Source organism: Rhinatrema bivittatum, chromosome 6, assembly GCF_901001135.1.
Source record: "Rhinatrema bivittatum chromosome 6, aRhiBiv1.1, whole genome shotgun sequence".
Classification (NCBI taxonomy): Eukaryota; Metazoa; Chordata; class Amphibia; order Gymnophiona; family Rhinatrematidae; genus Rhinatrema; species Rhinatrema bivittatum.
The window spans coordinates 49,194,220-49,215,913 of NC_042620.1; the positions used below are offsets into that span (position 1 = coordinate 49,194,220).

Genomic DNA, 21,694 nt, shown 5'->3' on the forward strand with positions numbered 1-21,694 from the left:
TTGTTTGACTCCCTTGGATAACACCATAGTGCCGTTTCCTCGCAGGCAACTGTCCCTGATGGCAGAAGAATCTTTTTTTTTTTTTTGATGTTGCAATCATTTCTCAACTTAAAAAGTTTTCCTTTCTGCAGAAAGCAGCCACAGTGGCCCTTCCCTGCCCCCACCCTGACCATATCATTTAGTTCATCACGATTCGTCGCCTGCACGGCTGTCTTCCTGCTCTTTGTGTGATAGCATCGTTCTGTGTGATGTGCGGAGGGGCGTTTGAGCTTTAGAAACTAAACAGCCGCCTCCTCCAGTCCCAGTTTCATTGCTTGTAAATTTTGGAGCAAGTGTGGCATCAGAAAATTAGCAAACTACAGCTGGTTTGTGAGCTTTTCCTCTCTTGTTTATGAACCACCGTCTGCTTAAAGCAGTCCTGTATAGCAGGGGTTGTCAGGATGGGTTCTGGGGGTGCCCTGAGGAATGTAATGACAAATTCAGAATGAAGTAGAACCGAGCACATTTAAATGTTTAATGCCTGTATAGAAAAATGACACGTTCTACAGGGGAACTAAGACATTTTTATAATAGGGGGGGGTGCTTAGGAGCAAAGGGAACAAGTTTTATTAACCTGAATTGCTGGGTACCCACAGACCTTGCTGATAATTTTCAAAGGAAAACTACTTAGCTTCCTGTTAAAAATTGCTTACATTACACTAACATTTCTGCAGGCAGAGCAACTGGGGCTAAACAGTGCTTGAAAGTCAAATCTAAAGCTGGTGTTCCCATCTGCCAACCTATCCTTGCTCTCCAGAAATGTCTTTTCTGTCATCCAGTTTAAAAGTATGAGTGCTGGGATAACACGTGTGTTCTTTTAGCCACCATTGGGACTGTTTTAACCACTCGGTTACCCAGCTACATTGGCCTAAAATGTTGTGAATGCTGGCTGTATACCTCAAGAAATGGAGGGGAGGAGAGAGGGAAAGTGCCTGGAAGAGTATTAGCACATAGCAGAGGGAAATGGCCCATTTGCGTACAGGATAATTGGAAATGGCAGGTTCATTCTGGATGGTGGGATTTTCGCAGCCTCTCCCCACAGCTTGATGCAGGGTTCCCACCTGCACCGGAGCAGAAGGCCAGGATGCGTTGCACACAGATGCGACTCCCACATCCAGCATGTCCCAGCGCTGGCGGTTTCATTCTCCCAGAGGCCCCCCCTGCTTTATCAGTTTCACTAACCTTTGCTGGCAGCCACCTGAGAACAACTGGCAGCAGTTGTGAGAAGGAGATTGGAAGAGGGCCAGAGACGGGAAGGGAACAGGTCAAAGGGCAAGAGCCAGAAGTGGAAAGGGAGGGAGGGAAGACAGATTAAAAAGAGGTAGCTGCAAACAAGGAAGAAAATACAGATACATTTGAGACCCACTGTAAAGGATTAAAAAAAAAAAAATGAAATGCAGAGGGTTGGGGAACAGACAGACAGACCAAAGTAGGAAATGGACACAGGATTTCAAACAAATTGAGAAGCAAAAAAGAATGGAGAGGATTTTGAGGGAAAAGAGATAGATAAACAGAAAAAGAGGAAGTGACTTGAGAGATGCAGAACACAGAAGGCCAAGATCAAGGGATACAAAAAAACCAGGAAAGTGATGTGGAAAAAGAGAGGATGTAGAGGTAGGGTTGCCAGCTGCCAGGTTTTCAGCTCTGCTGAACAATGGCCAGTCAGAATTACTGACCGGACACTGAAAATCCATTTTTTTTTTTGCAAGAGGCTCCTTCTTTCCTACAGCTTCTTGGTCACAGGGAAAGGCAGAGCTGAGAGCTGTGTTGTGTCCCCGCCCTCTTGCCTCCTTTCCTGTGTTGTGATTGGATGGGATGGGGAGAGGAGGCGGGGCAGAGCACTGCTGTCAGTTCCCAGTGGCTCCACAGATCTCTGCAGCAATGCCCTCTGGGTCCCTCTCCCTCCCTCACTGAGTGCTGGGCCAAGACCTGAGAGAGAGGCTGCAGCGAGCCAGCCCAGGACACAGGAACAGAGGAGGGGAAGGTGGAGAAAGAGACATTCAGAGTCACAGGGTGGGAAAAGGGGAGTGGCAAAGGGGACACAGAAAAGGAGAAAGGAAAGAAGATACATGGGGAGCAAGAGAGGAAAGAGATAAAGGGGGGTATGGAAGGAAGGTCACAGGGAAGGGGCGAGGCACAACAGGAGCATGAGGGGAAGGTGGGAGAAGGGAAAGGAAGAAACGAGGCACAAAGGAGAGGGGGACACACAGGAGGAAAGGAGATAGAGGAAATCAGTGGGGAGGAGAGGGAGGGAAAGATGAGCATGGGCAGGGAGGGGACTAGAGTCAGGAGGGCAGCACGAGAGGTGTGCCCGGAGGATGGGGAGGGCATATTGAGAGACAGGTGGCACAAGGGAGACAGATGGAAGGCTGGAAAGTTTTTAAGGAAAGGGAGAGTGAACTACCTGTATCTGAGAGAGGAGGCTGTGTGTTTGGGAGTGTGTGTGTGTGTAAGATAGGAGGCTGTGTGTTTATGGGGAAAGTATGGAGTGGGTGTGTATTAAGCTTTAGTTGTGATAGAGAGCAAAACTGCATGAGAGAAGCTGCAGTTGATGTGCTTAAGAGGATAGTTGATATAACATTTTATAAAACAAAGTATATTGAGGGGGGTGCTTGAAAGCCAAATAATGAATTGATGGACAACTGACAGTAGCCTGTAACCTCCCCCCACCTCCCCTCACAAAGCATGAAGTTTAGTGGGATGTCCAGTTATGGTCCGTAGAAAAGTTGGCCACTCCATGTAGAGGGTACTTGGAAAGGGCATAGAGACTGACAACGGATTTTAGAAAAGATGGTGAGGTGTGAGGGAGTGTGAAGTCAGGCACAATAAGTAATGAACCAGGAGAAAGGAGGCCCTTAAAAGAAAGATAAAGAACCTTGTGAAAGTGAGCACTGAGAAGGAATAATTGTATTTAGGTCTTTAGTAGTAGTGCATTTGTAGGCAACTTTACTTTTGGTTTCAGACTTAAATTAAGAAAAATGTTTTGGTTTTTTTTTATTAAATTTGACATTGGTTTTGGTCCCATTGAGGCAATGTCCCACCAGATATATTACCTGAAATGAATCTTGGGAAGGTGTTGATGTAGTATATGGTAAGTGAATAGCTAGGGCAGAAAAACTGTGATTGAAAAAAGGGAAGGAGCAGTGCTGATAGTTTGGGCTGTGGGTAGTCCTGGGGGGATTCTGAGCTACTGAGGGAGCAGAATTGCCAAATTCTGCGCAGAAAATGGCAAAGGAGACCCCCAGCATGCCGCGAACGGAGCGCACCGTTTGTGGCAAAGATGAAGGCCCCCGGCATGCCGCAAACAGAGCACACATGCCATTCGCGGGGAACATGAAGGCCCCTGCGTGCCTCAGGACGCACTCCACTCGCGGCAAAAATGAAGGCCCCGGAGAGCATGAATGTATGTAGAGAGGTACTTGTGTGAGGGAGTGGAGGAGGAGGGATGCGAGGGTGTGAGAGAGAGGGAGCCTATATGAGGAGATGGTGAAGGAGTGTGTATGTGTGTGAGAGATTGGGAGCTGGTGTGTATGAAAAAGGGATTGTGTATGTGTGAGACAGAGCCTGTGTGAGAGAGACATAGGTAGCCTGTGTGAGAATGTATGTGTGAGAGAGAAAGGGAGCTTGTGTGGATGTGTATGCAAGAGAGAGGCCCTGTATGAGGGTGTGTGTATGTGTATTAGAGAGAGGGAGCCATGTGTGTGTGAGAGGGAGGGACAGAGGGAGCCTGTGTGAGGGGCAGTACTGACAACAGGGTCAAACTCTGGGACTGGAAATAGAGTGGAAGGGGGAATGAGCCTAGAGGTGGAGGGGAGAGATACTGGCAGGTGGAGGAGTTGGGGTCTGAGAAAGCAAAGTGGCCAGGGGAGTAGGGAGAATGAGTGGAAGGGACACTCTTACATTGAATTTCTAGGGAAATTCTGCTCAAAATATTTAAAATTCTGCATCTTTAAATAATTTTTTTTGTATTAATTTAAAATGTAATTTCTTAAGGACCGTCATATAAATTGTTATTTTGACCAATATAAAGTTTGTAGAATTTTGCAGAATTTTAAGTTTTTGTGCCCAGAATCTATATTTTTTATGCGCAGAATTCCCCCAGGAGTAGCTGGTGGGGTTACTGCTGGTTTATATCCTTCTAAGACTTGAATCTAGCTACATCAAGACCTGGGAATTTTTCTCTGCAACATGCATGCATGCAGCAGCTGTAGGAATCTTACATGGAACTTGCCTCCAGGCACAAGATATACTGCAAGGAAAGAGCTCAGTAACCCTCAATCCAGTCTGAGCATTGAGAGGAGAAGATCATCTTGCTGGTGCCTGAAGAGGATCGGTAAGTATTGGTTCAGGAAATCTTAGGACTTAAAGTTTGGGGAGAGGTGGGATTATGGGGTATATTCTTTAGAATGTGTGTGCATATCTGAGATAAAAAAGCAAGCCAGAGAAAGTTAATTCTAGTATCTGGAAGCGTTACATAGGTAATAGCCTACTTTACATTAGAAAGCGGCCGGGATAGCTGAGAAGTTGAAGGGGGCCACTTTGGGAAGTAACCGGGTGGGTGGGAGGTTCAGCCAGGGGTGGGGGACGAGGGATGAGAGGGGGAGGGCAGAGGAAGGACAGTTAAAGTATTTTTAGTGGGGAGGGAAGTTGGAGGGGGAGGTATGATGAAAGTTTTAAACTTTACGATCTTTAAAGATTTTGGGCCAGCTTGTGGTGACAGCTAAGGGGGGGGGAGGGGGGGGCATCGGGCCGAGAGGCCTGCGACTTGGAGCTTTTTTTAGTGTTTTGGGGGGGGTTATTTATTTGTAAATAGTTCTGCTTACCCAGATATTTCTGAAGATATCTGGGTAAGTAGCAAGTTACCTGGACACAGGAGGCCAGACAACTTTAGGGCCTAACCGGCCATATTCAATCACTGGACGATTAGGGTTAGTTATCCGGCTATACGTAGCCGGTTAATTCTAACCAAGTATATTCAGCAGGACGTTTATCCCTCTGAATATTCTGGGCAAGTTATCCGGCTAACTGTAGCCGGATAATTTGTCCTCTAAACGGCCTAGTAAATATTGGCCTCCTTGCCAGCAGGACCCCTATTCTAATCCTAAGAATATAACAAAAAGCACAAGGATTTTTCCAAGAATGACTGGGAGGTTCCTGATGAAAGCAAGGAGGTATTTAAATGAGGTTCACATAGGTTGAAGTCACTGACAGCATGCCATTGTAAAATCCAGCAGTTAAATCTAAATGGTGGTGCAACATGGCATGATAATATTGAGCGGAGTCCAGCATTAGCTATTGATCTTAATACAAAGCCTGGTTAGAAAATCAAAGTACATTAACACTAAGCTAATGTTTTTACACACTGATTGCATCTTTTTGGAGCCAGGACTGAACTCTCCACACCTTGGCTTTCAGTGGCTGCTTTCTCTGATATTCCATCTAAGGCTAAATGTGTCTCCTAGAACATTTTGTCCTGGAGTAAAAAAAATATTTGGTTTGCTCGGTTAACCATCAGCCATGATTCCCAAACTAGAGTTCTAGGCAGAAGTCCTGTGACAAATTGAATTATATTTTTCCCCCCTCAAAGCCCAATTCTGTGATGCGTAGCTGTTTTATTAGCACATGTATGTGGGGAAACGTGCTGCAATGTATCCCTGGATTTTGTAAGAAGCATTTTACGAGCCTGTCAGGAACTTACCAGGGCTCTCTCAAGATGGGGGATCAAAAGGATCTGCCTCTTCCCACCCACACCCTCCAACTCCAAAATAATTTTGCAGCCTTTCCATAAATTTCACTTGTTTTCATGCATTCTCAGAATCCCAGGCATATTTAGATAATCTGCGTCTGAGTCTTAATTCTCAGGGTGCATGTTTTTCTTGCCAGTGTTCACTATTTAGATCAGATTCCTTGAAAATTACCTTTCTTTATAATTAGCTGTCTCAGAGGGTTGCTTTTTTTTTTTTTTTTTGGTCTTTGTAGATTTTACTTTTAATGCGAGCATCCAAATTACTGACTTTATATGATAAAGTGTATATTTTGCCTTCCATGAAGGAAATTAAGTTGTTGGTGGTCTAATGTAGCAGCTGAGGTTTACCGTAAACCCTCAAAGAGTTTCTTCCTTGGCTAAAAAGTTGGAGAGAGAGAGGGGCAGTCCTGTTGAAAGCTATGCTCTCATTTTGTATCTTGTTTAGTGTGACTAAAGTAATGTGGTTACCATGTTAGTCCGCTAGGATACATAGAAATAATGGCTAGCGAATACGCTGTAAGGGATATCTTTTTTTTTTTTTTTTTAAATGATTGCTTAACATTGGTGGAGGTGCCTGGGCAGTCAGGCCGAAGGAACGGGTGATACTCCCCTAGCTTCGATGAAGTGTTTCACACCAAACAGGAAAGGGGGTGGGGATGGAGAAAGGAGGAGAAAAAGCAGTCACTTTGGGGAGGGGTAATCCGTGCTGCTCCTCCTGCCGAATCGGCTGACAAGCATGGCTGAGAGAAGCTGCAAAAAGCAATGGGGGAAAAGAGGAAAACGGGGTCAGCACGTGTGCCGCGGCGGTCTGCGATGGCTCCGTGTGGGTGAAGCTCTGAGTGAGCTGCACCGTGTGCATGAAGGGGGCCTGCTCAGTGACGTCGCCACTCGGTGGCCATTTCCCCAAGGAAAGGTGGTTGTTGTTGGGGGTTTTTTTCCCTTAGTGATTCAGCCCCTGTTTGAGCTGCCCAATTGCGCACGGGCTCATTTTAAATTTCGGAACGAGCCCTATGGAACAGTGGTTTTTAGCTAGGCTCCATTATACTGTTAAGAAGCTGCCCCAGTCCGCACAAAAGTATAATTTAGGACTATGAAAGCACACTGCTACTATTTCTCATTTAATGAGAGCCCCGAGTAAGTTGTTGGCATGATTAGGAGTGTATTCTGTATAAATTTTAGTGAATAAAAAAATGGTCGCCAGCCTTCTATGGATCTCTGGGGGGAAAGGCAAAAGTGACAGTTGATGGGAAGAAAACTTTTAACTTGGTTTTTCCTGAAGTAAAAACATAGCTACACCTATAAATATAGTTTTATGAGCTTCTGGAAGAAATTGCTTTTAAGGAGGTATGGAAATCCATTTGTGTTTTGGGTTAATTATTTAATGGTATTTGATTCATTTAATTCTGGAATATTTTTCTGACACAACAGTAAAAGTTGAAGGCAGAGAAGTAAGTTGTAAGGGTTTTTCTTTTTGTGGTTAGGTAAATTTAAATAAGGAAAATAATTTTGAGATTGTTAAATTTGAGGAGTTCTGTACTGTAGCCCAGCTTGGGGCAGAATGATTTCATTGGCCAGGGATGGGCTTGGGGAGGGGGGATGAGTGGGGGTGGCTGCGGATGGGCTTGGGGACTGGGGGGGGGTGAGTGGGGGTGGCTGCGGATGGGCTTGGGGAGGGGGGATGAGTTCGGTGGCTGTGGGATGGGCTTGGGGACTGGGAGGGGGGGGGGGAGATGAGTGGGGGTGGCTGTGGGATGGGAATTTACAACATCCACCAGGACGCCCAATTATATCAGCAAAAGGCTCTTTATTTGAACCCCTGTCCCAGTTTGTGGATATTTTTTTGAGGCGATTGGTCCCGCAGTTGCCATCTTTATATTAGGGATTCGGGTGATCTGATTAAAACCTTGCAAGAGAGAGATCTTCCAGTATCAGGAGTATCATTAGTGACCATTGATATCGTATTGTTGTATCTGAATATCCCTCAGGAAGCAGCGTTACGTGTGATTCATGAGAGATTAATATTGGAAGGAATCGGGTCACGGATTCCAGTACAATTTGTTGTAGATCTGGCCACTGTCACTTTGAAAGAAAACTTATTTTTATTTGATGAGGTTTACTATCAGCAAATAGGGGGCACAGCAATGGGGGCCACGATGGCACCAAGTGTAGCCAGCCTTTATGTGGGACATTTCAAACAGATCTGGATACAACAGTCACTGTGTTGGAGAAGATTCATTGACGATATTCTTGTTTTATGGACAGGTGGCAAGGAGAAATTTGTGCAGTTTATGGATTGGTTAAAGTCTTGTGATCCTAATTTGTAGTTTACTCATCATTTTGGAGATACTACAGTGCCTTTTCTGGACACTCAGATCTCTTTATGTGATCTGTTCTTTTTCACAATTTATTGCAAGCCAACAGATCGCAATACCCTACTGATTTATGACAGCTGCCATCCCAGGCGTTTGAAGAACAGTATCCCATTTGGCCAATTTTTGTGGCTTAGACATTTATGTTCCACAATGCAAGAATCTATATAAATAAAAATGTTAAATAGTTTGGACAAAATCGCTAATCTCAGAAACCACTGAACTGATTGCTTTCAAATTTGGACACAATCTTCATTTCACATACAGGAAGGTTCTTCTGTACTTACATTACAGATATGTCACACCTGTGACAGGTAGAATAGGTTAAAAATGTTTTCAAGAAAACAGCGACATCTGCTGGACGTAAGTGCCATCTGTTACAGTCCAGGTCCACGTTTCACTTCCATTTTAACACATTCGTGCACTTTTCGCCAGAAGATAACTATTTCCTTTACAGATAAAATACACCCACCACCCTCCTCACACCCCCCACACACATGCCAAATTGATTTACTTCCCACAGCCTCCCAACACACACAAAACCACCCTCTTCACACCCCCCACACACATGCCAAATTGATTTACTTCCCAGGCCCTCACAACACACACAAAACCTGACAGAAGTCCGGGAGGCTCCAGCGGGGGTTCAGGACCGGTCCAGGACACATCTCCTGCACTACGGCCGTTGGCTGCCAGTAATCAACATGGCGCCGATGGCCCTTTCCCTTACTATGCCACTCGGGGACACCAATGGCGGCAGTAGCCCATGTAACATAGTAAGGGCGAGGGCCCCTCGGCGCCATTTTCAGGACTGGCAGCCGGCGGCCCTCTGCCCTTACTATGTCAGAGGACCTACCGCTGCCATTGCTCCACCCCACTGACATAGTAAGGGCAAAGGGCCGTCGGAACCCTTTTCAGTGCTCGCAGCCGACGGACCAACGCCAATACATCGCTCCCGGACCGCTCCTGAACGCCTGCTCCACCGACTGACATTTTTATCAGGTCTCAGGGGGGTCTGGAGGGTGGGGGGTGGTGATGAATTTATTGTGAACATCTTGGGGAGGGGCCACAAGGGGGGGCAGGTTTCATTCATTCAGCAACTCTGGGGGGGGGCAGGGAAGGGGGCTACTGGTTTTTGCAGGGCTGGGGGAGGGGGGGGCAGGAGAGTGTGGGGTGGTTAGTTTAAGAGAACCTTTCTCATAGGGTTGTTTTTTTGGGGGAAGGGGGGAGGTTCACACACAAATACATACACTAAACTTGCACGATCTCGGGAACGCACCAAAATAGCCCTCCCCAGACCACAAAACAAATTTGGAAGTGCAAATTTGGTTAGACACTCCCCTATTTGGCTACATAACGCTCACAGATGCCCAGGGACAGACCACAGGTAGCCCCAACAATTTTAATTTCCCAGGTCTTGGGAAGGGGGCAGGAGGGTGGGGGTGGTTATTTGATTTAAAGGGTTGGGATTGGGGTTTTGTTTTTTTTTTGGGGTGGGGGTTCCCACAGAAATAGAAAGACAAAGGTTTTCTGATCTGAAGGGTAGGCAGTAGGCGGGAGGAGGTGACAGTGAGGGGAGGGAGAATGAGGGGGGAAGGGGAGAGGTGAGTGAGGGGAGAGAGTTGGAGTGGGGACAGGGGAGGGAAGGGGGGGTGAGTGACCAAGGGGGAGGAGGATGAGTGACTGAGGTAAATGAGCAAGGGGGAGGGAGGGTAAAGAACATGACTTTGCCACTGCAACGCGTGGCCGGGTACCGCTAGTATAAAATAAGAGCAAAAGGCTTGAGGCTGAAATTTGTACAGGGGTGCATTGAATGAAGAAAACGCAGCGGGGAAAAGTAAAATTGCAGCAGGCAAAATAAGAAAATTTGAGAGTGTGTAGAGTAAAAATCTTCAAAGTTAAAGATAAGTACTTACTATGGTGAGAGCTTTTGGTAAAAGGGTTTATTTATTTATTTTATTTAAGCTCTTTTAATATACCGATGCTCAAGACCAAGTCTTATCGTACCGGTTTACAATGGAACAAGGGGAAACCATTAAACAACTGTATAGAAAAGATAAAGTTACATTAAACAGGGAGCAAAAAACATGGGCTTTGGAAGACAGGAAAGAAAACAAAATATTATAACTGTAAAACACAAGTTTAAACACAAGTAGTAAAGATTTAAGATTATAAACCAATAAGAATATAGTATTTAAATTGAATAAAATACAATACAGTAAATGACGTAAAATCTGGTGCCTGTTGATGGTACTGGTTGTAGCCCATTGCGGGCAAGAGCCTGGAGATTGTAACGGCACATTTATCTCTGATATAATCTGTAATGCCAGACTGTATGGCGGCAATCTTTCACGTTATTTGTAGGAGCACGTGTTTGTCTGTGTGCATCTCCTCCATTAAAGACCATTAGAAATGCCTCAGTCTTTATAATGTGGTGTGAAAGCTTTCCCTCCCTTCTCCCCTGGATGTTACTGCCAGGGTGTAGCAATAGTAATCCACACTTTTTCTTGCATTTATTATTGAGAACTTCCTGAGACTGTTGGAGGATGCTTCCTGCATTAGTGAAAAAGCACTGCCGCTTATGCTTTGTACTAGTTTCCTGCGTTTACAAATACAAGGAAATGTCAGAGGACCATCTGTGCTGATGTCAAGGGTGTTGGGTTTTTTGTGTTTGTTTTTTTTTGGTTTTTTTTGCAAAACAGCTTTCCGGTGTTATTTTTTTAAGTCTTTCATTCTGCCCTGTATTTTCCCTCTGTGAGAGCATTTCATAGATGTCTATACCAGCCAAATAGTTAGTACATGGATGTCCTAGCTATAGCAGCGATCTCTTTAAAATTAGAAAATAAGAAACCCTGCAGGTTTCTGTAGTAATTTGTGAGAAATCTACTAGTTGGTTGTGTGGATGCTAGCCGACTCCCCATATCATTCTGTGGCCGATTCGTGGTCTGCGCTGTAGTAATTATATTCCGCATATGGGTGCAGGTGTTCAGTCGAAGATGACTGACTGTGTGACTCACTCAGGTTTGATAAATGTTAAAAGCAGGGTTAGATTTTAAGATATTGGTGTCCACAGGCAAAACCAGAGAGCGCATGGGGAGGAGAGGGGGGAGAGAGCCAAGTGCCATTGAAGCACAGGCACCAGGGCTGTAAAGCAAGTGAGAACTAGTGCCTTCAAAATCTGGCACCCTATGCAGTCACCTGTGCCTAAGTCCAGGCCTTTCTCAATGAGTGTTTGCAAAATCAAAATCCTCCTTGAACAAATACTACTCAAATGTCAAGAAATAATGAGAGAGACCATCGTACTTGGAGTGGGAAAGCTGTGTGAAAATCAACAGCAACCATCCACCATTATAATCATCAGTCTTAGCAAAATAACTTTTTTTGTACATTTTTCTTATGCACTAAAATGTTCAGAAATGCTGGCTCTTATTGTAAGCGAGAAAGTCCATGTGGATATATAACTCAACATTGATGTCATGTTTTGAAGCTCATTCTTCAGAGGCTAAACATTGCTCAATCTAAGCAGTGTTTATCTTTCTACATATTGTGCTCAATAATTATTTATTGTCGTTTGTTTATATTCTGATTTGCTTTTATTTTTTCTTATTGGCTTAAAGTTGAGTAAAGAACTTTCTGCAGTTCTGGTGGCATTTTCCCTGCTTTGGATCTCTGTGGTTTTGAGGTTGGGAGGGATATTGTGGGGCTGGAAACCGTGGGCATGGAGAGTCATCTACCCTTGGTTCTGTGTAACAGTTTGCATCAGCTAAGTGGTCTTCCCCTCTGACTGGAACAGATGGGTTTTCTTCTGTTATACCTGAGGGGGGTGCTACACTTCAGGATATCAGGGGTTCCAGGGGTAACCTGAAAGGGTGTTTTGTTTTTTTTATCCTCTTACATGCCCAGATCCATGCACATGTCCTAGAAAGTAGGCTCTGCTACTTATGGGTGGAACCTCTTGCAACTTGCTTTAGTTTTGGAAGTTATAAAAACTTTTACAACCCTTAACAGTGAAGACTGTTAGGCTAGTACAGGTTACTGCATTTTGGTACTAGCTTCAGACCAGCCTTTGCTATATTTTGTACACCTTTTCCTAAACTACAGATTTGTTCCGGCATACTCTTTACATATACATAACAGCATGCATATATAGAGATAAAATTAAGACCTGTGGTGGTGAATTGCTTGTACATTTGGTTTTAATTGTATGCTGGGGTTATTTTGTGTGTGCTATTACTTGGAGTATTAAAACTGATGATTTGTGTTTTATTTAAAGGACAAGAAAAACTATTTAGATATCATTCATACCTACATGGAGGTCCATGGAACAGTACATGGGAGAAGCACTACTCATGTGCCCGACTATGTGAAAAACCATGGAATCCTTAGTGGACGTGACTTGCAGTTTCTTCTAAGAGAAACAACGGTAAATGTGTTTTTATTTGTTTTTGTTTTATTTTTTATACTTAGGAGAATATGGTAGGAAAGCAGACAGCAATGATGAAATCTTTGATAAATGATTGAATACCATGCTGCTGCTTGCCCAGATCTCTACTGAAGAGGCTTCAGATAATTGACAATAGTAATGCATTAAAGGGCAGACTCCATGAACCAGTAAAGCAGCCATCTTAGAAACCTTTATATTTCAAGCCTTTTGTTTAAGCCTCTTCAGATTTATGCAGCACCTAATAAACTTTTATAACTCACATACAAGCTTGAAAGCTAGAATACAATTGTGTTTTTATATTATATAGTATGCTTTCTTGAATGCCAAAGTTGAGTTGTTTTTTTTCTTTAGTGGTTTGACTTTACTCCTAATTGAGCTAAGATAAATGAGTAGAATAAACTCAAACTACAGTTGGTAATGTAAAAATGTTTCCCCTAACTCACAGTCGCTACTGGTTTATGGAGTAATTTGATTATGTGTAATAACATTCTAATGACAAAGACATTCTAAATATCGTCTGCTCCCTACTGAATATCATTACATCTGAAAATGTAATGTTACAAATAGTCAGCCAGCCCTCTGTTTAGAAGTGCTTATTTCAGACATTCACTGTTGTAGCAGAAGAGAAAGAGGAGGAGAGATTCTGCCATCTGGAGTACTCTAATTAGGCTCCAGGCCACTGGAGAATGAATACATTGCATAGGAGCAGCATTCTATTTCCCATTGGAGAGAAGCAGTATGGGCAGCCTCTACGGATAAATCCACTGCATGGATTTGTGTTTACGGGCGCAGGTTCCTTTTCAGTTTGTAGAAAATGCATGGTATTAAGGGTCCAAAGAGACAGACTGTTCTGGAATGACACACAAGACCAAGAAATGTGGCTTACAGCACCTCCAGTAAGGGACCAAGATTTTAAGATGTTTGCTTTTTATACCATCTTAGCCCATGCTGACAGCGATAGTAAGATTTGCCTTTTCCTAAAGAAGAGAAGTAAGATGAGCAGGTGGATATGGTGTCACTGTCTTGTGTCTTCACGCAAATATTTGCTGATATTACCACTTGGTGTACCCTTCCAATTGGGACTTAAATCACAGATAGTACATCATCTCTGCCCCAAAAACTCAGAAAAGTTTGAGCAATTGGCTCATGTTATAAAGAGCAAAGAGGTGAATCAAGCTTGAACTTTAGTTTCACAGCAATTGCACATCAAAACACTAGGTGCTCTAAATAAAAAAAAAAAAAAAAAAAAAGGACTATAGAAATTTTTTCTGAGTATTTTTCCCTATATTTAAACTTGTTTTGCTATATTGTTCTGATGCTGCCAAGTTATGTCTTGTTTTTCATGGCAACATGCCATGCCTTTGGATTACAGTGTTCTGATAACTGACAAATCGTTAAGAGTGACAAGTTCCTTGAGACAAAATGCATGACATTGAGTTCTGTCATCTATAATACAGTATGTAAAAGGCTCGTGTTGGTTGGTCAGTCAGTCATACTATTGTCTGTCTTTGTCCGCAATATGGCGCCCGGAACAGTGGAAGGTGCACAATGCAAAGATGGTATGCTCTGTCTGCAACAACCTGTCTGTCAGGCTCACACACACACATATATAGGCTCTTCTCTTAATTTATTACATTAAGATAATATTTAACTTTTCCACTTTTGTTTACTTTTGAACATTTGCATCAGTTGTGAACCAGCCAACTCGAGCAATGCCAGGTCATTTTCGCTAATACACTCTATCTGCAAAGCACTGTCTTTCACCATCCCACACACAGGGACAGGCAGGCAAAGGCACTGACAGGCACACAGACACACACACAAAACAGACTTCCCTGCCGTATACAAGCACTTATACATATATATATAGTGCATAATTTTAAAATACCTCAAAGATAGCTTAAAATGGCTGTAAAACTAAACCTTGTTAACTACAAATGACCCAACATGTTTTAACGTCCTTTCAACATTCTTTATAGTGTGCCAGAATACTAGAACAATGGAAACATCCGCCTTGGTAGTCTGATCCACTATTTGTAAGTCCTATTAGCAATAATCCCTTAAGGTTCTGCTGAAAGCATGGTTTTCTCCTCAATACCAACTCCAAATGTGAGTATAAAACTCCCCTCGACAAAGGACCTCTGTTTCGCCATACATAGGCTTCTGACAAAAGAGGCAGGATTGTCATATTACACACTGCAGCTTATAATGCAGAAGCAGAGCGCCAGTTTTTGGATTCCAGCTTTTACACCCCTTCGGGAAAAAGATCCTACAAATGAACTACAATCTCGCATTAAGCGAGTTTTGGATGAAGGATTGAAAAAGAAGTTTTATCTCCCCAAAACAGCGTGACTTTTTGTTTGAATGTTATCATTTATTTATTTATTTATTTATTTATTTATTTAATTTTTGGTTTTTATATACCGGAAGTTCCTGTATACAATACATATCACTCCGGTTCACAAATAACAGAGATAACTGTCGCCGGGGAGGCGGTTTACATGGAACATATCGAATAAAATGAACAGATAATCTATAATAAGGTACATATGCCAGTTTATTTAGTGGCAAAGATACACAAGTCCCTTACAGCACCTCCTAGTCGACCAGTCGTTTCAGGTATTGGGTCAGTTTTGGAGCCGCACTCCAAATATGTAGATTCATTTTTATGTCCGTTGGTGCCTCCATGTCAGTCTTATTTTAGGGACGCCTCACATTTTATTCAGGTACTTCAAACTAGTCCCATTGGTTCTTTTACTGCCGATATCTCAACTTTTTACACCAATATATCACAAGGCAAAGACACAGTGCTTCAGATTATCAAATAAACCTTATTAGTACATGATTTTTCTAACTCTTTTACTGATTTTTTGTGTATAATTAGCAGCAATTGCATTAAAAGAAATTTTTTTCATTTTTAATAGCAGTATTGCAAACAAACAAGAGGCACAGCCATGGGTGCCACAATGACACCTTCAGTAGCCAATCTGTGTGTTGCACGGTTTGAGCAGACCCATATTTACACAACACACTATTGGGAACATATCCATATGTGGGTTAGATGTATAGAAGATATATTCTTTGTGTGGTCAGGGAATGAGCTACATTTTCAGTCTTTCATCACATGGCTTAATGAAAAGAATCCAAATCTCCAGTTTACTATACGTCATCATCCCAAGCAAATCTCCTATTTGGATGTTCTTGTTTACAAAAATACGGGTAGACTGGACATCACCGTTTTCATTAAATTGACTGTCAGAAATACACTTCTGCATTTCAACAGTTATAATTCTTACAGTTTACGGGCCAATATCTCTATGGGATAATTCCTTAGATTTAGACGCTTGTGTACTTCCCTTATGGAGTATGAAACAGTCGCACAAGATGTACAACAAGTTCTTGGAAAGGGGATATCTTTTTAAAGTTGTTAAATGTGCCTACAAGAGAGGACTTTGACATCAGAGATCGCCTGCTCCCAGAGATCTCCTGCTCCAAACAGGGTCTGGATTTCCCAATATTAGACCGGTGTGTGTCTTACCCTATTCTGACAAATCGGGCAGGATTCAGCAAACAGTACTGAAGCATTGGCATGTGCTTATGCTACATGATGTTTTTAAAAACAAATCAGTGTTTGAACAATGTAATAGCTTACCAGATAAATTAGTACACACAATGTAATAGCTTACCAGATAAATTAGTACACACATTGCCCTGCATACAGACCGGGGTCAGTATGAAGGTTTTGGCCAATTCACTGTACACACTGCATTGTTTGTGTCAATGTGCTCATAATTACATTTTTTTAACATCCTACATTACCCATTCATCATATTTTATGAGGACACTTTGATTGTGATACAGCACAAGTTTATGCAAGTCTGTGTCCATATCAGAAGCTGTACATAGGACAAACCAAGCTAAAAGTCAAGACTTGAATCATTCAACACACAAGCTGCATTCATAATCATAAGTTAGTGTCACCCTTATTTAAGCACTGGTTGGAATGTAACCACATTAGAAGACTTAATGCTTTTTGGATACAGAGACTCAGCCAGTGTAGAGGTGGCAACATCTCGTTGTCATTTCAGCACCGGGAACAATATTATATTTATTCCTGGCAGACTAAGAAACCAGACAATCTTAACCTCAACATTGAATGGGAAGCATTTTTATAATTGAATACCAAATCCCGTGTAGGTTCAGTTTGAAGAATACCTGGTCCAATGGCATCATCTATCACAGAGCCTTGCTTGTAAGAGGCGCAGCTGTCTTCCCCAGAATGTAAAAATACCACGCAAGTCTTGTGACATTCAGCCTTGCTGCAGTTTCCCTGACAAAAGAATTAGAGGAAGGAAGGCTCAGAAAAGTCCATGCGTTTGGGTTTGTTTTTCCTGTTTAAACATTGGTCTATAATGTACTTCTAGAGATTCAGTCTTTATTTTTGATATTTGTCTGTTTTAGGTTTTGTTTAAAACTGTGAAAAAGGTTGACTGTGCTATCTATGGCTACTTTACTGTTTTATGAAAGTTATTGATCACCAGTGTTATAGCGGTAGGTATGGGGCATATGGGAGTTGAGGATTCATTTTAAAATTAGCATGATATAGACATGCATATTTGTATTTTTCAGTTGGAATAGTCTACCCGTGTATCTATATCTTTTCCACCTCAAGAAGCCTATGTATGGTGAAGGAAAGGTGCTTTGAGGGGAGATTTATACTGATATTTGGAGCTGGTATTAGGAGAAAACCATGCTTTCAACAGAACGTTAAGGGATTATTTGCTAATAGGACTTACAACTAGTGGATCAGACTACCAAATAGCTAAAATTAAACAGCCTAAACCAGCTTAATTAAGTATACTGACAGCCTCTAATAAGATAAACTGAGTGTTTGGGACATTCCCTAGGAAAACAAGGAAGGAATTGTAAACTGTTTATGCAAAGATTTTCCAGTGTTGTCTTTATTGGATCCAAGTATTTTTCAATAGGGTAAGTACTAGGCCATCCCTTGTTCATCTTCCCCCAGGTATGGACTCAACTCTTCTGTTTTTTGAGTATCCCCCATTCCTCATCAGCCATAAGGTAAATTGTGTTGCATTAGCTGATTTAGTCTGTCCAGAAGCTTGATATTTCCTTCAGAAATTTTCGGACTGTGTGAATACTATACCATGTGGCAGATGAGCTTATTCTGGCACGGCAGTCATTTTCTCTAACACAAGTGTCTCTCTTCCTAAATAGGCGTTACCTGTATTTTTTTTGTTTTACTAATGCTGGAATTACGGTTTTAAAGGAAAGAGAGAGTTGGCAAACAGGTAAAAATGTGTTGGGGTTTTTTTTTTTATTACATTTTGAATCCATAAAGCCAGTGTGAGGGGGTTTAAACCTAGACTGCAGCTGCCACTTCTGAAATTTATATTATAAACATGTCTTCTGTACAGTATGCTGAGTACCACTGTTTAACCTTAGTACAGGTTCTAGCAGTTAATATCGTATATCACATTTATAGACCTTTTTCAAATGTATGTGGTACAGTTGCTGTCTGATTGCTTTACCCTTTTCATCCTGACATTCTTCAGAAAATGAGCTTCATATAATTTTAAGTCTGCTACCAAACTGGCAAATTGAAGCAGGGAAAGAAAGGAAATTAACACACACTTAATTGCCAGAAGTTAGGATATTAGCATTTCAGGCTACTTTTAATAATACTCTTTCGAGTTGAAAATGCAAGGTAAGAGCTTAAAATCAATGGGGAAGAGGTTACAGTAGGAAACATTTAATTTTGTATTAGTTATCCTTGGCCACGGCTGAAGTAATTTAGAGCTCTGCTCAGCCACATAGCCTTGGATCTGCAGGTGCTCAGCAGTTTGCCAGTCATTTAACCTACATCTTATTTATTAACTAGATAGGTTGGAATGAAGTTCTGTTATGTAGTTGGTTTGGTTGAAGGAAGACCAGTGGTCCCATAGAAACAGACATACCTCTGTTTGCCTAGCAGGTACTAACCCAGAGAGAGGACTCAAAACCATTCTTACTATAATTATTTATTATTTTTAGTTTTATATACCATCGTTTGGTATTGCCATCACAACGGTTTACAATTCTAATATTTTGTTAACATGGTTAGCAATTTTTCATAGGAAGTACATTCTAATGATACATTTTTTAAGAGTAACAAAGGTCTAAATATAGAACAACAATTAGTAGGAAATAGGTTATACAGTATAATGTTAAATAGTCAAGGGTAACCAAGTTATAAGTATAGAGCAAGACTTCAATTATAGGTGTAGACAAATGGCATGAGTGCTTGTGATCTTTCAGAGTGGTGTGGGAGGGGGGGAGGTTAGTGGCAGTGTGCATTTTGGTAGGCTTTGGTGAATAGCCATGTTTTCAGTTCTTTCTTGAAGGTTTTTTGGCTAGGTTGTAGTCTTAGTTCAGTCACTAGTGTATTCCATAGTTGGGGGCCTTGCGAGGGAGATTGTGCGTTCATATACTGATGTCAGTTGTGTGGCTCAGCAGGGGGGGATTGCCAGGAGTCCTTTGTCGGCAGAACAAAGGACTCCTGGCAATGTGTGGTTTGTGCGGTTTAATTGCTTTGCTTAACCAGTTGGTTCGTTCTTCATGTATGTGTTTGTGTACAATGGTTAATATTTTGTAGTCAATTCGGTATTTGATTGGAAGCCAGTGTAGGGATGTAAGAATTGGGGTTATGTGCTCGTGTTTTTTGGTTCCGGTGAGTAGTCTGGCTGCTGAATTTTGTAGAATTTGTGGGTGGTTGGTGGATAGAGGTAGTCAGAGTAGTAGAGAGTTGCAGTAGTCGAGAATGGAGAAAATGAGAAGTTGTAATACTGTTCTGAAGTCCTCTTGGGTTAGGAAGGGCTTTATGCGTCTCAGGGTTAATAGTATCCTCCTTTTATTTTTGTTGTGATTTGATTTTTGAATGAGAGTTCGCTGTCTATGATGACTCCAAGATTGCGTGCATGTGAAATTGGGGAGATTGCAGTTATTTGATTCTCTATTATATGGGGTGGTGGGGGTGTTGGTTTGGTTTTTCTGTCAAGAATTATTATCTCTGTTTTTTCGATGTTTATTACGAGTTTCAATTTGATTAACAATTGTTTGTTTGTTGTGAGATAGGTCGCTGTTTTCTTGTATGTTTCGTCCAGGGAGTTTTGAATCAGGATAAGTATTTGGATGTCATCTGCATACAGAAAGTATGTTATGTTAAGGCTGGCTAGGAGCTGGCAGATTGTGAGTAGGTAGAAGTTGAAGAGGGTTGTGGAAAGGGCAGAGCCTTGGGGAACTCCTGTGCTTAGTTGTATTTTTTCAGAGAAGTTGTTGGTTGTAACTTAGTAGGTTCTATTGGATAAGTAGGATGAAAACCAGAGTAGGGTTTTGTCAGTTAACCCTATTTCAGTTAGGCGTTCAATGAGAATTGCGTGGTTTACCGTGTCAAATGCAGCTTACAGGTCTAATAGGATTAGTAAGTAGCTTTGGCCGTTATCGAAGCCTCTGAGAACGGTGTCGTTTAGGGAGAGAAATAGGGTTTCAGTGTTGAGATGTTTCCTGAACCCAAACTGTGCGGGATATAGTAAGTTGTTGATTTCGAGGTGGTCTGTTAGTTGGGTGTGCACGACTTTTTCAATGATTTTGGCGATGAACGGTAGGTTTGAGATAGGTCGGTAGTTTTGTAAGTTCTCTGGATCCAGGTTTAGGATGGGCTTAATTATAGCAGACTTTAGGCAGACTGGGTAGTGTCCTTCTGCGAGTGATAGGTTTATGATGTTAGTTATGGCTTCTGTTATGGTGGTTTCTATGGCTTTGATCATATGTATGGGGATGCTGTCCAGTGGGTGCTTTGCTGGGTTCGTTTTTTTTTTATGATTGTTTCGATTTCAAGTGTGGAGGCTGGATCGAAGTTTGACCAGTTTGGGCATTCTTTGATTTGTATCTTGATGCTTTGAATGTTGCGGTGAGGTTGTTATTCATTAGGTTCTTTATTTTGTCTTTGAAGAATTGTGCAGTATGGTAAGGAGTTGAATTATTATTAATCTTTGTATAGTGCTAACAGGTATACACCACATTTTAAAGAGCTTACAGTCCAGACAAGACAGTTAGATGAGACAGAACAAATAAGAGGATTTGCAATAAAACAATGAAGCCAAGATGGGGGAAGAACTAAACCAGGTGGGACTAATTTGTTTTCAGTCTCAAAACTAATTACTAGGTTATATGCTGAATGAGAACATTTTCTTAAACATTTTCCTTAATGCTGTTTTTGTGATGATAATGCTGTAGCCATGAATTTTTTGATAGTAAAATGCTTCTTAATTTCACCACACTGAGTAGCAGATCTCTTGTTGTGAACATAATGAAATCTTTCACCTTAGCATGAGAGGATGGCCACCTTGTTTTGTGTTTGAATTTTTTGTCTTTGCTCCACTGCTAAGAAGAATCACCTGCAGATATGCTTATATGAGATAATTAAATTTCCCTCATTGGTTTTGTTGTCGGAATTTTTAAGCTAAAGAAGCTAGCCACTTCTTTCAACAGTTCTTTAAGCATACTTAAACCCTTGCATTCCCTTAGTTAGTTGATAACCCATACCCTGCCTGTGCACCCTTATTCCTACAGCAGCCACCTATGTCACGTTTGGTGATGATATAACGAGAATACTAGTCATGCTTATGAAGATAATGTCACTGCCAAGTAGAGAAAAAAAAAATCTGGTCATTCAGCCAGACAGTAGTTCTTAAAGGAGCCCTTCAGTGTAGTGAAAACAAAAATGTTTCCATCAATAAGCAAGGCTGAATTAGCCATGATGTATGGAGACATAATCTGGTGGCAACAAATGGAGTTCTTTCTCAGCTATGCCTCGCTGCCTCCGCAGCCCCCATAGAAATATAGAAGTAACGGCAGAAAAGGACCAATGGTCCATCCAGTCTGCCCAGCAAGCTTCCCTGGCAGTATCTGCCGCACTGTGCAGATTTACCCTCATGTAAATCCTGTAAAGGATCCTTACACGTTCCCCCTATCAAAGCGGTGCACCACTCAAACATCAGAGACGGGGCATTTTCAACAATAGGTCCCTCCATTTGG

The 21,694-nt window shown here is 42.0% G+C and overlaps 1 protein-coding gene across 3 annotated transcripts in view; it reads left to right on the forward strand.

Moving 5' to 3' along the window:
- The window catches only part of MGAT5 (alpha-1,6-mannosylglycoprotein 6-beta-N-acetylglucosaminyltransferase), a 422,238-nt gene that overhangs the window by 330,156 nt on the left and 70,388 nt on the right, over positions 1-21,694 (forward strand). For all 3 annotated transcript variants that reach the window (XM_029605357.1, XM_029605355.1, XM_029605356.1), the window contains one exon: positions 12,428-12,577. In XM_029605357.1, the coding sequence (XP_029461217.1) occupies positions 12,428-12,577 (150 nt within the window). The remainder of the gene's footprint in view (positions 1-12,427; positions 12,578-21,694) is intronic.